The sequence below is a fragment of the Streptopelia decaocto genome, assembly GCF_964273445.1.
Source record: "Streptopelia decaocto genome assembly, chromosome: Z".
NCBI classification, from domain to species: Eukaryota; Metazoa; Chordata; class Aves; order Columbiformes; family Columbidae; genus Streptopelia; species Streptopelia decaocto.
In genome coordinates, this window is record NC_138657.1 from 23,389,967 (window position 1) to 23,406,231 (window position 16,265).

The window sequence follows — 16,265 nt, forward strand, 5'->3', positions numbered from 1 at the left end:
TGATGTAGTTACTAAGCTACTCTCCGATGTCTGAAAAGTCATGGCAGTCATGGAAAGCCCCGAGTGACTGAAGAAAAAGGAATATTGCACCCTTTTTAAAAAAAGGTAAAAGTAGGACCCTGGCAACTACTGACGAGTCAGACTCAGTTCAGTGCCCAGTGAGATCACAGAACAGAGACTCCTGGAGGACATGTCAAAGCATATGGGAGACAGGAAGGTGACTAAAGACAGTTAACATGGCTTCACCACAGGCAAATCATGCCTGACAGATCTAGTGGCCCTCTACAATGGAGTAACAGCATCAGTGGACAAGGGAAGAACTACAGACATCATTTTCCTGGACTTGAGTAAAGCCGTTGATTTGGTCCTTCACGACATTCTTACTGCTAAGCTGGAGAGATACAGGTTTGATGGATGAACTATTAGATGGATAAGGAATTTGTTGGAAGGCAGCATCCAAAGGGCAGATGGTCCGCTTCCAATGGTTTGATGACCAAGTGAAACCATTAAGGAGTGGTGTCTCTCAGGGGTCCATACTGGGACCAATACTATTCAATACTTTCATCAGCAACATAGATAGTGGAGTGGGATTGAGTGCATCCTCAGCAAGTTTCTGGATTACAAAGCTGAGTGGTGCAGTTGATAACACCAGTGGAAAGGGATGCCATCCAGAGGGACCTGGACAGGCTTGAGAAGTGGGCCCATGTGACCCTCATGACGTTCAACAAGGCCAAGTGAAAGGTCCTGCACAGGACAATCCCCAATATCATACAGGCTGGGGGATGAAGGAATTGAGAGCAGCCCTGCAGAGAAAGATGTAGGGACATTGGTGGTTAAAAAATTGGATAAAATCCAGCAATGTCACTGGCAGCCAAGAAAGCCAACTGTATCCTGGACTGCATAAAAATAAGTGTGGCCAGCAGGCCAAAGGACGTGATTCAGTCCCTCCACTCTGCTATGATGAGTCCCCACCTGGAATCCTGTGTCCAGGTCTGGAGTCCTCAGTACAAGAAAGACATGGAGCTGTTGGAGAGGGTGCAGAGGAGGGAAATGAAAATGATCAGAGGGCTGGAACACCTCTGCTATGAGGAAAGCCTGAGAGAGTTGGGGTTGGTCAGCCTGGAGAAGGCTCCATGGAGACCTTACTGTGTCCTTTCAGTACTTAAAGGGGGACTATAAGAAAGATGGGGACAGACTTTTTAACAGGGCCTATAGTGACAGGACAAGGAGCAACAGTTTTAAACTGAAAGAGGATAGATTTAGATTGGATATAAGGAATAATTTTTTATTATGAGGGTGATGAGACAGTGGAACAGGTTGCCCAGAGAAGTTGTAGATGCTCCATACCTGGAAGCATAAAAAGTCAGGTTGGATGTGGCTTTGAGCCACCTGATCTAGCAAGAGATGCTCCTGCCCATGGCAGGGGGTAGGATGACATGATCTGTAAAGGTCCAATAATTTTTTAGGAGAAAAAACATAAAAGCTGAAGAACATAAAAGCAGAACCACTGATGATGGAAAATTACCAGCTACAGACAGAAGTTCTAGCAAGATATTCTGACTGCAGAACATGAGGAGCAAATGTATAAGGCCACCAGCAGTGGTTATTCAACAAAGCCTCAAAGACAAAGGTCTGACACACTTAAAAAGAAAGCCAAAATCTCTCAGTATAGTGCTTCTACCAAAGTCTAGACTTATCTGCATGCTATCCAAATGGAAGTAATCTTCTACTTTAAGACTTCTCTCCCAGGGTTCATTTGAAGAGAAAAGAAACATTATGAATGCTGATGAAAAAATCTGTGGAATTTCCAGCACAGCAAGGCAAAACTATAGTCTGTCCATGGTGCCATCATCAATTCAAGTAAAGACAGACTGAAGAAACCCCAGATAACTGGTATCCACTTCAAATAATATTAAAAGTGATGACTGAGCACTTCCTAAAGAAACTCAGTAGTCTACATAATCCAATAAATAACAGGCAAAAAGAAACTGCATATTTTTCTGTAGCTCTTACCACCACAGGTTGTTTAGGCCTATGAAATTTGCCAGTTTTGGTTACAAACCGTTTTCCTAGGTCAAAAGTTAGTAATTTTTCAAGAGCAAAAAAACCAAAAAACTCTACATGTTTTAGTTCAGTTAAACAATACCTGCAGTTTTCAACTTTCTTCAATATACAAACAAAATATAAGCCATAATTTTCATTACATTACTTTAATTGTTCATATTTCTGCTTTAACCATGTTGTAAATAAAACACACTGATTATATCTGCATTATTGCTCACACAAAGACAGGTCTGTTCACCCCTACCGACACTGTAGATATTAGTCGCATACATTATTTCATATTATCTTCTTTTGCAAGAAGACATCTCTCATGTTCATAGCACAAATCTGGATTCTGATGAAGTAACATATATTGAGGCTGGATCTTACTTTCATTTTGCATATAAATATTAGAAACTTATTTACAAGTATGTTTCTTATTACTTTATTGATTTTCAAATATAATTTTGTAATTGCTCCTGCTCTTTTCCTGGGCTGCAGAATTTAGATATCAACTAAATAATTTGGAAATAACTACCTTATTTTAAATGGTAACTGCTAAACATACACTGACAGGTCATACACTTTATCTCATTTACAGATACAAAACATAATTAACATATGGCCATGATCAAGGAATACCAATTTTTCTGCAGAGGTCACCTACATTGGAAACAATTGTCTAGCAGAGAAACAAAGTAGGTATTCTATGTTTTGGAAAGGACATGGACAATAATGTAACATAGACAGAAATACAGCCAATGCATTTTCTGATTGCGCTTACAACAATCTCACAGTGTATTTAAGGCCAATTAATTATTTGAATTTCATCTGCTGTTATTATAACAAAAGTCTGCAGCTTTTCATAGCATACAAACAAGCCAAAGTGTCTGTATTTATAAAAATATGTATATATATTTTAAAATTTTAAAAACAAAATACAAATAGGGATGTAAGTACAGTAGAACAGTAAAGGGCATACTGCTTACTGCACACAGCTCAGCTGATGTGCACCGTGAATAAGTGAACATCAAGCCAGCTTACAGAAAAAAACAGAACTACATGAACAGAAATTAAAAGGGCAGTGTAGTGAAAAAGTTTGCCTCCAGAAAAAGAAATAAGGCTAAGGTGACAGATCAATTAAGTTTCCGGTTTACATTTTTAAAGATTACATTTCTGTGTTACATTTATTTATGAAGGTTTCCTACCAGAAACACTTATCACTCCTAACTTTAATATATTTTTAAAGTTTGGCTAAAATGTCACACTGCCTCTTAGATGAGCCACTACTAACTGCATTCCTGTGGTTGCTGGAAGGATGAGGAGGTATGGCATAGCTGATTTTTAGAAAGTCATGCAGGGCCAAATAATAATCCAAACATTACTTATGCCTTTTTTTTTCCATGTTATGAGCAGCTTTGGCACAATGTTCCTTATGTTTTTAAAATTCTGACTTAACGACAGGGATAAAGTGCATCATTACAGACTGATTCTATCTTTGGCATTTATTACATTATTTGAAGTTTAAATGACATATCAATTGCAATCGCAGTTTTGGTGACTTGGAGACTAAGAATTCATTCTGCACAGTTTACTTAGAATATTATTAGCTGTTCCCCTTTTTCCTTACTTATGATTGATAGCATTAAGATGTTATTGGTTTATGAATATGTCAATAGAGCCACCTTACAGTAAACATACTTTTAGAAAACTAAAAAGGACTCTATGTTATTACTTTCCTGAACACACAAAACAATTATTATTACCTCCGCATGTTGATCTTTTTATTTTTTTACAGAAACATCATTCAATTTGTACTTCTATTCAAATAATTTAAAAAAGCATACTTTTGAAATCTCCATCCCCAAATGTCAATGGATAAGCTCCTGGCTTTTCAATCTTGTACATTTCCTCTATAAAAAGGATTTTACAATCATTTATTGTGTCTTCTGGGCCTCTGAAAAACAAAAAGAATAAAAAGTACATTCAACTTAGTTCCTGAGACCTTGATTCTGTACTTTATGAATCCTAAGCAATGAGATAAAGGTAACTAGCATCTTTTTTTCATCACTAACAGGATACTTTATTTCAATTCACACACAAAATTCAGTCTAGTACTATAACTAATCAGAAAACCAAAATACATATTTACAACGTGCATAAAAAAAGACTACTCCATTACCCTCAGATAACCTGCCAGCTGAGTATGTCCTTATTGACAGCCATCCATAACTTTGTAATTCTGCTTCTAAAACCTCACAATCTTTTGTTGGCCAAACACGGCAGAGCAGACAAAATCGTATCTTCTCAAATACAGCATATCAAACATTATTTTAAAAGTATAGTGTCAGAAATGAGCCAGAAACATGACTTGCAAGACACAATAACAGACGCTATTGGAACCACTAGTTTAAAAAAAAAGCAATAGAAAGCTTGAAAAGCCCTGCTATGACCTCTTAAATGTTTTGGAAACTGAAAACTTGATCCTGCAAAGACACATGCAATATTTAATTATATACTGTGAGTGGCCCTGCTAATGTCAGGTTTCAGTGCAAAATCTATTCCCCATATCTCAGTCATGAGGAACAAATATGCCATGAGTCCACAACATTAATGTTGAAAGCCTTCTAGAGGATTAGGAAATACTAAATGTAGAGTAGAGGTTTTCACCTCTTCCTATTATAATCTCTTTCTACTTGCTAAAATTCTAATTCAAATATAAATGTATCTAAAAAGAAAAGGTCATAAAAATACCAACACTTTGAAACACCCCCTTTTCCTCCGTCCTTGAGACGATACTGTGCCTTCGTCAACTGCCTGTTCTCCCATTTTCAATTTACTACCTAACCTAGAACTCAGTAGGGCTTTTCAGTATAACACATATTGGAGGTTTTAATTACTGAACATAGTTCACTGAATCACATTTGTAATTACCGATTTCAGAACTGAGCAGTTTCACACAAGAAAGAAATTTACTGGCTGGAGAGATTTATTTTTTGCAGGGTGAGACCGAGTCATTAAAAAAAAAAAAAATCTGAAGGAGGTTTGGATTTGTTGAACTTCTCTTCGAAATTCGCTCTAATTCTGTTGTACTGCTGCAGTCCCTGATTCGATTCTAGAAAAGTATTTTGAAATCCAAAACTACACAAGCAACTAAATTAACACAGACCACAAATACCATAGCTTGAATTAGTAAGATTATAAAGTTTAACATTTTACCAAGACTGTGATGCTTGTAGTTAAAATATCCAGTGTGCATCCTGCAACACAAGAAATGAAAGATTTTTTCTTCTTTCCTATACAGACATCATATGTGCTGGACATAATAGATAAGTAGCAGCACACAGCCAGCCTAAGTCCAAGTTAGGATACAGTGAAGATTATACAGTTTTTGAATGCTTTATTACAAATGATAAAACAAACGACTGTACTGGTTACTGTTCAGTATTTGAAGTTGTGCAGGATTCTGCTAAGCAAAGCAGAAGTACACTGCACCGTTACAAGTGTTTATCCAGGAGCAGGGAAATAACAACAATTAGTAACTGTGAAGATAATAATTAAATGTTTCTGCACTGGAGAATATTTTCCAGGTCAAGACCACCAGTATGTTAAAATGCTGTTTCTTTCAAATATTTAGAGTGCAGAAAGGCCTGAGAATATGTCTGAATCAGGTGGGGAAACAAGATATTAGGTCCATATTAAATAAGGATAACTGCAATAACAGAACACCTCCAGAAACATGAGTCTTCAGTCTGAGATCCACTGCTCCCCCTCTGCTCCCACCACTTCTCCTGTGCTGACCCCAGTTCTTGGACTCTGCCACATGCTGACTTAATTGAGGCATAAAAAGACGAAGTCAGGGAAAAACCCACAGGCAACCAAATACTTTTTGGTGGCCATGAGCACTGCATTGTTTGTCCACAGAAATGGAGCTGAGAGGACTCCGAGAGTCTTGATTCACTGTAATTGTCTTCTAAGTGCACCAACACCTGCTCACTTTGGCACCTGTATATATTTTGACCCTTTTTCTTCCTTGCAGTTTTTGGAGGGAAAACATTCCCCGTTGTTGGTCACATGCATAAACACTAAATGCTAGCAAATTTCAAAGATTTGGGATGTTTCAACAGAACATACAAAATGATACATCAATCCAAATACACTAATCAAATAGAAAACTGTTTGTTTTGCTGGAATATCATGTATTTAAGATCATCTTCAATTACACACTAGGGGGCATTACTTAAAAGCAGTTCTGCCCATTGTGGGTTAACACCCCTCAGATTTACTTAAATTTCCATAGAATGCAGTGAACACAGGATGTCTGATTTACTGCACCTCAGTCTGGATGAGACCATGTGGTCCAGCCACCCACATTGGAACGCGAGATGCCAGCTTCTGTTATGGCCAAGTATTCCTCTGACAACCGAGAGTTATGGACATACTTCCAGTCTGTGAATGGCTACAGCACCTGAATTCCTACAGCTGTTACCGTATCTGCAGCTCTACTTGAGGCAAAATTTCCAGGTTTGGTTTAAAGTTAAATAGTTAACTAGAAAATTGTCACTGGAACAGATAGAACAGCACTCCCAGGAATAACTACCCATCTCTAGAAGGACTGTGAGGACCAGTACAACTCCACAGGGAAGGCAAGTGGAAGCTTCTCCCTTCTGCAGTAGCATGCAAAGACACTTTGAATTATCTACAATACCTAGCCATTAATTCAGTTATAAAGATACTACACATGCAAATACAGAGAGGACAAACTGTAAATGTAACCTCTGGCAGGAAGACCAAACAAACAAATACAGACTGAGCTTCTCAAAGTACCATTTCCCCAATTATTTTCTGAACCTTGGAGAGTCTTTTCTTAACTCCCCTACACTTTTTGTTAGTTCTAGACTACTTAAAGTGAAAACCAAATCAAAACAAATGTCCTGACACTCTCTAACGCTATAAACCTAGTTATGTTAGGACCTTCCGTAGCTATATTACTACTTGCCTGCCTATCCAGCCTGATTCTTCTAGGACTTTTATCTAACATAACTCAAAATTAATGAGTCTATTTTAAAACCAAAGTATAAAATTATGCCTTAGTTCACCTACGTAACATGAAGTTTTGTATTAATATAAAAATACATGTATTGGTTTGCATATCTGTATGCTTACAAAGCAAAAGATAAAAAACAAACAAGCTCATCTTAAACATTAGGCAGATACATATGGAAAAGTCAAAATAGCGATAGAAGTTGAATAATATGTTGGATACTAGTAAGCATGCAACTACCTGTGCATCTACAGACAATGCGAAGCATAATTTATTCAATAAGTTAAGATCTTCTCAAGAAACAACACAGTGAGTGTAGCAGCTACAAATATGACTTTACAAATGCCATGGGATACAGAGATATTCTCAAATTCCAGTACATTTCAGATAAATTTCAAAATATTTGCAGAGTGCACTTTTCTCCAGTTTTTGCACCTTGCAAATCTTCAATGTGTGCATGGTTTCACCTCTAAATACGCTATCCCTAGTAGGAGCAAAAGCGCATCTAGGAAAAACTTGCAATGTTTCCCCCTTTCTCTACATTGGTTTTGTTGTTTAGAGCTGTTTTACTTTAATTTACCCTTTTTTTTTACTCAATTTTCTCCAGAAATTTAGAAAGCGGTTGTTTAAAAAGAAAAAAGCTTTTCATCACATGTAATACTCTGCATACAGCCTTTAGACAAGAAGGAAGGTGGTAAAATACCATAAAGACATACTCACAAATGTACAGACGCTTGTGTTACTGCTATCTGTATCTTCGGGAAACAAGCCAAACCTGAGCTCAGTAGAATATCCATTAGGAGTAAATTCTACTGGTGCCAATTTAAAATATTAAAATGACTTGTAACTACACTGATTATCATATCACTGAAAGATACCATGAAAAGATTTATAAAAACTGGTTCAATGGTATTAGTGTATCAAAAGGCACCACAGCAAACAGTTTTTGCTGGATTGGATTTTCATGGATTGGATTTTGCCTGGATTTTCATCAACTTTATCACAAAAACATCATGGGTATATTACTGCAACCTCACAGTGTCGAAACGCAACATACTTTTAAAAAATATAGTTAAATAAAACAACTCCCCTAATTAATACTAGCAAACACAGAACTCTAAAAATATAAAAAAAATCATTTGTGCGGAGGTAACAATTTATACCAGTATGTTTTCTCTCATAGCACTGCAATGCTAGTGACATAAGTAATATTATTCCCATATGGAACTGATAAAATAGACAGAAATAATCACTTCTGTATCACATATTAGGTCATGGTAGAAATTCCTTCTCTTTTGAGTCTCTTCTGTATTTTTGCATTGGGATAAGAGCACTCAGAAAGTAACTTTCAAACTGTTTTTCCTAAAAAACATTTAGTATTTGAACCAGAGAAAACATTTTATTTTCTGATATGCTTAACATAAGGAGCAAGCAAATACTATCAAGTAACTTTACAAAGCTGGTATGTTCCAACAAATGGCTGCGTATCCCTTACTAAAGCTAAAAATCCCCGCTCAGCTAGTTGCTCTTAAAAGACTAATTCTTCTGCCAAATTACACATATAATAGCTGTAATAATGATCAAGATACACAAGATCTGTCTTTAAAATTATAATTATCTAATAAAATTTTGGCTACATTGCTCAAATATACACAAGAAATACAACCTTTCTTTATTTCTTTACCTTAGCATACCAGAAGTGAGATAAAAAGTATCTTGGTTTATATGCTATGCATAGTAAATGAGACTGCATTTATGGTCATGTAGGTATGCTAAATCCTTTAAAGAAATTAAATCCCCAAACAGAGCCAGACCCTTCACTACAAAAGAATTCCTAATACAAGCTTTCCTTTTAGGTAGGTTAGACATAGCCGGATAGAAACCTTCACCTGAATCTTCTTATATCTGTACTTCCCCCGCCACAACCCATTCCTGTTTTTTTAAGCCTTCAGGCTGCAAAACACTCCAGACATATATAATCATATCTCATTAGAAGTATGACAACTGATCTTGAATATTTCAAAGGCCAGCTTCCAGGACAATAAAAGCCACTAGATGACAATTACCACAGTGTCAAAACTCTATCCACTCCTATAGTCTGAGAGATTCAGTTACAATTGCCAGATCTGCCTCTGGAACTTTCTGGTTTTATCACTTTACCATATTCAAAGTAGAAGAAAAATATTTCACCACACGCTGAGTCAAAATACCATGTTGAATAACAGCAGGACAAAGTTTACTATACGAAAAATACACACAGAAGTCACATTCCCACAAAAATTCTTAAGAAGTGTCTAATGACACTTTATCCTCAGGCCTCCTAAGGGTAAAACTTTACTCACTAAGTCGTGTTCACCACTAATTTGTCAGCTTCTATGGTTACTGTCAAAGGGTATTGTCCAGGTCAGCAGAGAAACAGCTACAATTAGAGTAAAGCCTAACAGAATATGACGTTGGCTACACTCTCCAAACAATTTAAAATCAAACCAGGGCCAAATACACTACCACTTTCAGTATCTGTATTTTAATATGCACTACTTTGTTTACACCTTGTCTCTGATCAATCAGCCTCTATTCTGCTTCTGCAAAGCTTTCTGACAGCAACTCTTTTTATTTTCTCCTGCATCATCAAAAAACAGTTGGATAACTTCTTCAGAAATATGCAAACAATCTGTTCAATATTACCATTCTTAATGCTTGTTAGAGGTTTTAATGTTATCTCCTTAGAAGTGGTTAAGCCACTGGAGCTTATGCCTACTGCATGAATCAACAACATTTAATTGTTTCTTTGCACTTTGTGCTTTCACATTTAACAGCTGCAAGAACTTGTATCCTGACTTACTCAATATATATATATTTTTAAGTGACGACTGTTTTTCTTAAACTCTTTGCTTTTGAAACAAGAGAAACTGTGTTCCTGAACTAAGCTCATGAACAACTGTTTATCAACTTCTATTATAAAATATTAAATTACAAATAGGTTAAAATCAACCAGCTAGAGAATTAATTGTGTTACTGTAACAAATAATCTCTACAGAAATCCACTCCCAAAAAACAGAGCTATGTTGTGATGTTTACTTCAATACTTTCAATCTAAGTCACCATCAGCCAAAATAATGTTTTGAATTAAAGCAAATACATTTAACAGCATGCATATTTAAAAATATGTTAAATGGAAAATATCTCTGATAAAAAATATTGCAATGTGGAAATTACTACTAGTTGCTTAAAACAGTAACTAAAACTTAGGCTAAACCTTAGTTTCATCAAACTGCAAACGCACATTGTCTACACAGAATGAGACAAAGGCTAAAAGATTTTCGTAATACAATTACAACACTCACCAAATCTTCCCAAATTCTGCTAGGTTGCACTGAATTACATAGAGGTTCTTTTACCTTATGTTGTATGCAAGCAGAAAAACAGACAATATTTTGAAGATTTTTTCATAATATTCCACATACAAATGCACAGTTACAAAATGGGACAGTGTTAGCTGTGATTTTCATTCAGCTTTATTTTTATTACACAAGCCACTATAAGGACAAAGATACAGGACATAGTTCTTCTAATATGCAATGAATTTATTACCATATATATATAGTGCTAAGATATAATAAATAGACAGGTCAGTAAATAAATAAATATATTTCCCAGAATATGTTGAAGACCTTACTATCAGAAATGTCATAATCTAATACAAATTGTTAAGGCCTTTAAACACAAACCAAACCAAACCAAACACACACACACACAATGCCCAAACACACAAATTCACATTGTGGATACACACACATGCCAGTCAGGATATTACGTTTTTTTAAGCAGGTATAATGCTTGATGCATTTATAAAACAACGTATTATAGTTCATTATAGTTCATACTCTGGAAGTAGAGCTTCGGACGCAGAGACTATCGTTTTTTTCCTTAGACTGAGATCTGTAAAGCAGATGAACATTAGAGAAGCAAGCATAAATATAGTACCTGAGAAAAGGAGAACGCACTGGCAGAATGCATTGTCAGATCCCAATATTTTATTTACCGTGGTTGCTCAGGAGCAAGACTCTGCCCTGTGCCACAGCATCCACTGCAGGGCACAGCAACAGCAGCACATGAAGACCAGGCACGCCGCAGCACCAGCACTCACAATCCACTGTGCCCCCGGCATGGTCACCAACAGGGACACCACCTCCGGTCACCACAGCTGCTTCCATTCTTCAACTTCAGGAACTTCGTGGCCGGCACTATCACAATGTGAAATGGGCACCCACAGTTTCCAAATCCAGGTTCAAACATGCAGATATTAAGATCTACTTGACCAAATGTCCATAAAGAACCACGTAAAAAGAGCTGGATTAAGACCCACAAAGATGGAACCCCAAAGGCTGCATGGATGAAAAACAAAGCTACAAAACTGTGCTTGGCATCACAGGGCATGGTGTGTGCTCAGTCCACTTCTCTATGTTTGTGGACTCAGTTGCGAGACTCAGAACAATGCAAAGAGTTTGCTCAAGACATCATTCCAGGGGTCTGGACTAGTCAACAAGCTCTTTCATGCTAGGAGGAGAAGGAATTACAAACAGGTAACTCCTACTACAAGTTAAAAGCTTCTATCCGTATTTTACATTACATTACAATTCTGAGAGTAGATGCAGCACACATACTGATCATGAGCTTACACACAGTTACAGGAGACCAATTTATGTACCCAACTGTATTAAGTGGGAATCTCAATTCAAAAAAAAAAGACACACGAAGAAGTATCTTCCTTTGTAACAAAAAAACTCGGAAGGATGCTGTCAGGATGGAAAAGCTTTCCAGAAAACAAAGAATAGCAAAAGAAGAGTCTTGAAAACACAGAAACACAGTAAGTACTCTGTGCAATAATAAAAGTAATACCAAGTGAATAAACAAATAAGTTTAAGATGCTTCAAAACCAACCAACCAACCATAAAAAAAAAAAAAACCTGATGGTATCTACCAAAAAACACAAAGAAACACACACATTTCCTATAGGATGCTTCATATAGAAGCAAAGGCAAATCAGATTACTCACAAACAGTGCCAAAACCACATTTTTTTGCCTAACATGTTTGTAATGAATGGATTATCACAGCTTGAATGTACATGAGAGCATCACTTTAATGAAAAAGCTTGGCATGCAGGGATGCTCCCGCTCCAAACAGGATGCACTTCAGATCACCAACAATTCCTTAAAGTCAAGAAGTACATGGTGACCTACAGAGAGAAAAAGTCCTAATTAATTTGACATTTAGAGGGTAGCTGCTCATTTTGTGATGTCTTAATTCCTTATATTGCCCAGTTCTCTTCAGACAAATTACATCAAATACCTGTGCCATGATGTCCAATTCCATTAGTGCACAATATTAAATGCTCCATCTAAGCGTCCAATGGCTCTTGCATAATGGTAGCACAGCATTCCTAAGTCTTATGTGTATGTTTGGGATCTGTGACGATTCCACTATTATTCATTTTTATGTATGTACAAATATTTGTAGACTTCTGGGTAAAACTGTTGGACAGATTCCTCAAAAAACAAGTGAGGAAACTCGGAATGGGGTAGGCAAGCAAAGGGCATGGGGTGATCAGAAGAGAAGGAACAAAACAATCAGCAACAACAAAAAGCAGAAGTTAAATCACTTGAACTGTAGACATGTAAAGAAAGAAGTGCCAGCGGCAGAGCCTTATGGGGAATGCTCTCACACCCTTTCTGCGGAATCAGCACACCTTATTGCCTCCCTGAAACACCTATACACCAATACATACAATACAGAGATCAAACAAGAGGAATTATCAAAGTCTGTATAATTACTGCAGGTCCATGACCTCACTAGGATCACGGAGACATGGTGGGATAGCTCACATGACTGGAGTGCTGTGACAAATGGATATGGGCTCTTCAGGAAGGACAGGCTAGAAAGCCAAGAGGGGGAGTTGCACCTTATGTGAGGACAGGTCAGGAGTCAGCTGAGAGCTCACAGGCCCAGATTAGCTGATAGAACAACACAGGTGATGCTGTAGTGGGTGCCTGCTACAGATCTCCTAAGCAAGGATAAGTATACTAGGCTTTCTTCAGGCTATTGGAGTAAGCTCCATGTTTACAGACCCGGCCATCTGCTGGAAGGACAACAGAACAGCGCACAGCCAACCTAGGAAATTTCTGGAGTGCAGTGACAACTTCCTGACACAGGTGATTAAGAAGAGGTGTGCTGTTAGGCCAGATACTTACAAAATAGGAACATTAAAGTCATGACAGTTTGGCTGCAATGATGATGAGATGATTGAGCTCAGGATCCTTAGAGGAGGAAGCAATATAAAAAACAAGATGATCTCCTTGGAAGATATCTACAGGATACAGCCCTGGCAAAAAGAAGGGTCCAGTAGAGCTGGTTGATATTCAAGGATCACCTCCTCCAAGCTCAAGAAAGGTTTATCACCACATGCAGGAAATGAAATGCAGCAGGACACCTGCATGGATGAGCATGGAGCTCCCAGACTAAACCCAGACATAAAAGGGAAGTGTGTAAGAGGTGGAAGCAGAGGCAGCTGACCCAGGGAGGAGTATGGAGTTCCTGTCCAATTGTGTGGGCATAAGGTTGGGAAAGGCAAGGCCTACCTTGATTTGAATATGACAAAAGATGTCAAGGGCAACAAGGAAGGATTCTACAACCATAAAAACAGAAGAGGAACACTACAGATCATGTGACAACCCTGCTAAATATGGTGGGCCCCCTGATTAAAACAAAACAAAACAACAAAACAAACACACACACAAAAGACCAAGGGACTCAGCACCTTCTTTGCCTCACTGTTTTCTGGTAATACCAGCATTCAGGAATACCAGGTGTCTAAGACCAGAGGCAATGTCTGGAGTAAGGAAGACTTAGCCCCAGTGGACGACTGGTTTATGGAGCACTTAAACTGGACATAAAACTCTATGGGGCCTAACAGGTTGTACCCATGAATGCTAAGAGAGCTGCCTGATGTCTGGACAAGGCTACTCTTAGTAATCTTCAAAAGGTCATGACAACTGGGACACCTACCTGAGAAATGGAGAAAAGCAAATGTCACTATCTTCAAGAAGGAAGATCTGCTGACAGACAGCCTCATCTCAATCCATGGGAAGGTGATGGAGCAAATAACCTGGAAATTATTTCCAGATACGAGGACAGGAAGGTGATAAGGAATTGTGAGCATGGACTTCCAAGGGGAAACCATGTTTAACCACCCTGACAGTATTCTACAATGAGGTGACTTGCTTGGAAGGTGACAGGAGAGCAGATGTTGCTCACATCCACTTTAGTAAGGCTTTTGGTAACTGTCCCACATCCTCACATACAAGCTGACAAGTATGGGTTAGGTAAGTGCGCAGCAAGGGAGACTGAACATTGGCTCAATCTACAGGATTGTGATCAATGGCACTAAGTCCAGTTGGAGGCAAATCAGTAGCACCCCAGGCATTGATCCTGAGCCAGTTCTGTTTAACATACTCCTTAATGACCTGAATGATGGGAACAGAGTGGACTTTCAGCAAGTTCACAGATGATATAAAAACAGGAGTTGGCACCAATAGATCAGATGTGTTTGCCACCCTTCAGAATGACTTGGGGAGTTGGACAGACAGGGATTTCATTGTGTTCAGCAACGAGAAATGTGAAGTCCTGCACATGGGGAATACCCCATACACCAGTACTTGCCAAGTGGCTAGAGAACAGCTTGGTAGAGAAAAAGCCTTGAGGAGCTCATAAACAAGATGCTGACCATATACCAGCAATATGCCCTTGTTAAGCAAAAAAGGTCAACAGCCTCCTGGACTGCATTGTAAAGAACTTTGTGAGAAGCTAGAAGGAAGGTAAACGTTCCTTACTTGGTATTGGTGAGGCCAGATCTGGGCTCCCCAGGGTGGAAAAGACATGAGCTTATGAAAGTGGTTCTAGAAAAGGTCCACAAAAATTATTAAGGGGCTGGAACATCTTTAATACAAGAGTGTTTATCCTGAAGAAGGTAAGGCTTCTGTGTGGAGGGCTCTTATCCATGTGCATAAGCAGAGAGCCAGGCTCCTCTCACTCGTGCATCCTGCTAGGAAATGGTAACAGCCACAAACAGAAATACATGAAATTCCCTCTGATCACACAAAATACCTTCTTACCATGATTGTCGAGAGAGGCTGAGGAGTGTCCGCCCATAATGATATTCAAAATTCAACACAACAGTCTCCAGCAATCTGGTCTTGCTGACTCTGCTCGAGCAATCTCAAAAGCCCTGTCCCATCCTCACTGATTCTCTTAAATTCATACACACATTTAAACACTACTCCTTTTTAATGTATTTTCATCATGCTTCTCCCAATATTGTGCTCACCATTATTTTTTCCACACTCTCTGCACTTTAGTCTGTTTTCTTCTGTTTGGAATTACTTTCTCCAGTAGGAATAAACTAACCTTCAAAACACTTCTAAAAATCACCCCCTAGAAAGCAAGTCAAAAGACTGTGTGGTTCCAAGTCTGCATGTTTATTAAAGATAGTGTTACAAATAGTGAGGATAATAGTTTATGTTCTGGGAAAACAAACCAAAAGCTCAAAATCCAAGTCAACCCATCCCTCACATTCAAAAGATAATTCTATCTTATGGTGATTATGAAATGACTATGAAACCAAAAAAACATTCCAACTTTTAAGAGTTGGTACTTATGCACTTTTTTTTTCCTTAATTGTTATGCATTAAACCATTAATTGCTTTAAGTAACTGAAAAGTTAAGCTATTGAATGCAATCCAAAGAGCCACCCTTCCCCCGCTCTCTTGTCGCAATACATGAGCATCATCCCTGGTCAGCCTGACATGTACCACTGTGCTCCCAAACCATCCCATCAGTCCTTTGTTGAATTTACTCTGTGTCTTTCTTTTGTGCATTGAGGTAGGGGGTGTGTGTGTTTGGGGGCGGGTGGAATCTAGTATTCTTGATGGAGTCTAATGAGTGTTCAGTAAAGGGGAATAAATCACTCTCCCCAGTCTTCTGATTACACTCCTTTTCATACAGTCTGAGTACTGTTAGCCTTCATTACATACTGCTGGCTCATGTTCAGCTTGCTGTCTACCAACACCCACAGGTCCTCCTCATCAGAGCTACTTCCCAGCCAGTATTGCTGCAAGTGGCTC

At 38.2% G+C, this 16,265-nt stretch overlaps 1 protein-coding gene across 2 annotated transcripts in view; it reads right to left on the reverse strand.

The window, feature by feature from the left end:
• The window catches only part of UHRF2 (ubiquitin like with PHD and ring finger domains 2), a 91,902-nt gene that overhangs the window by 29,326 nt on the left and 46,311 nt on the right, over positions 1-16,265 (reverse strand). For both annotated transcript variants that reach the window (XM_082074464.1, XM_082074465.1), the window contains exon 5: positions 3,891-4,000. In XM_082074464.1, the coding sequence (XP_081930590.1) occupies positions 3,891-4,000 (110 nt within the window). The remainder of the gene's footprint in view (positions 1-3,890; positions 4,001-16,265) is intronic.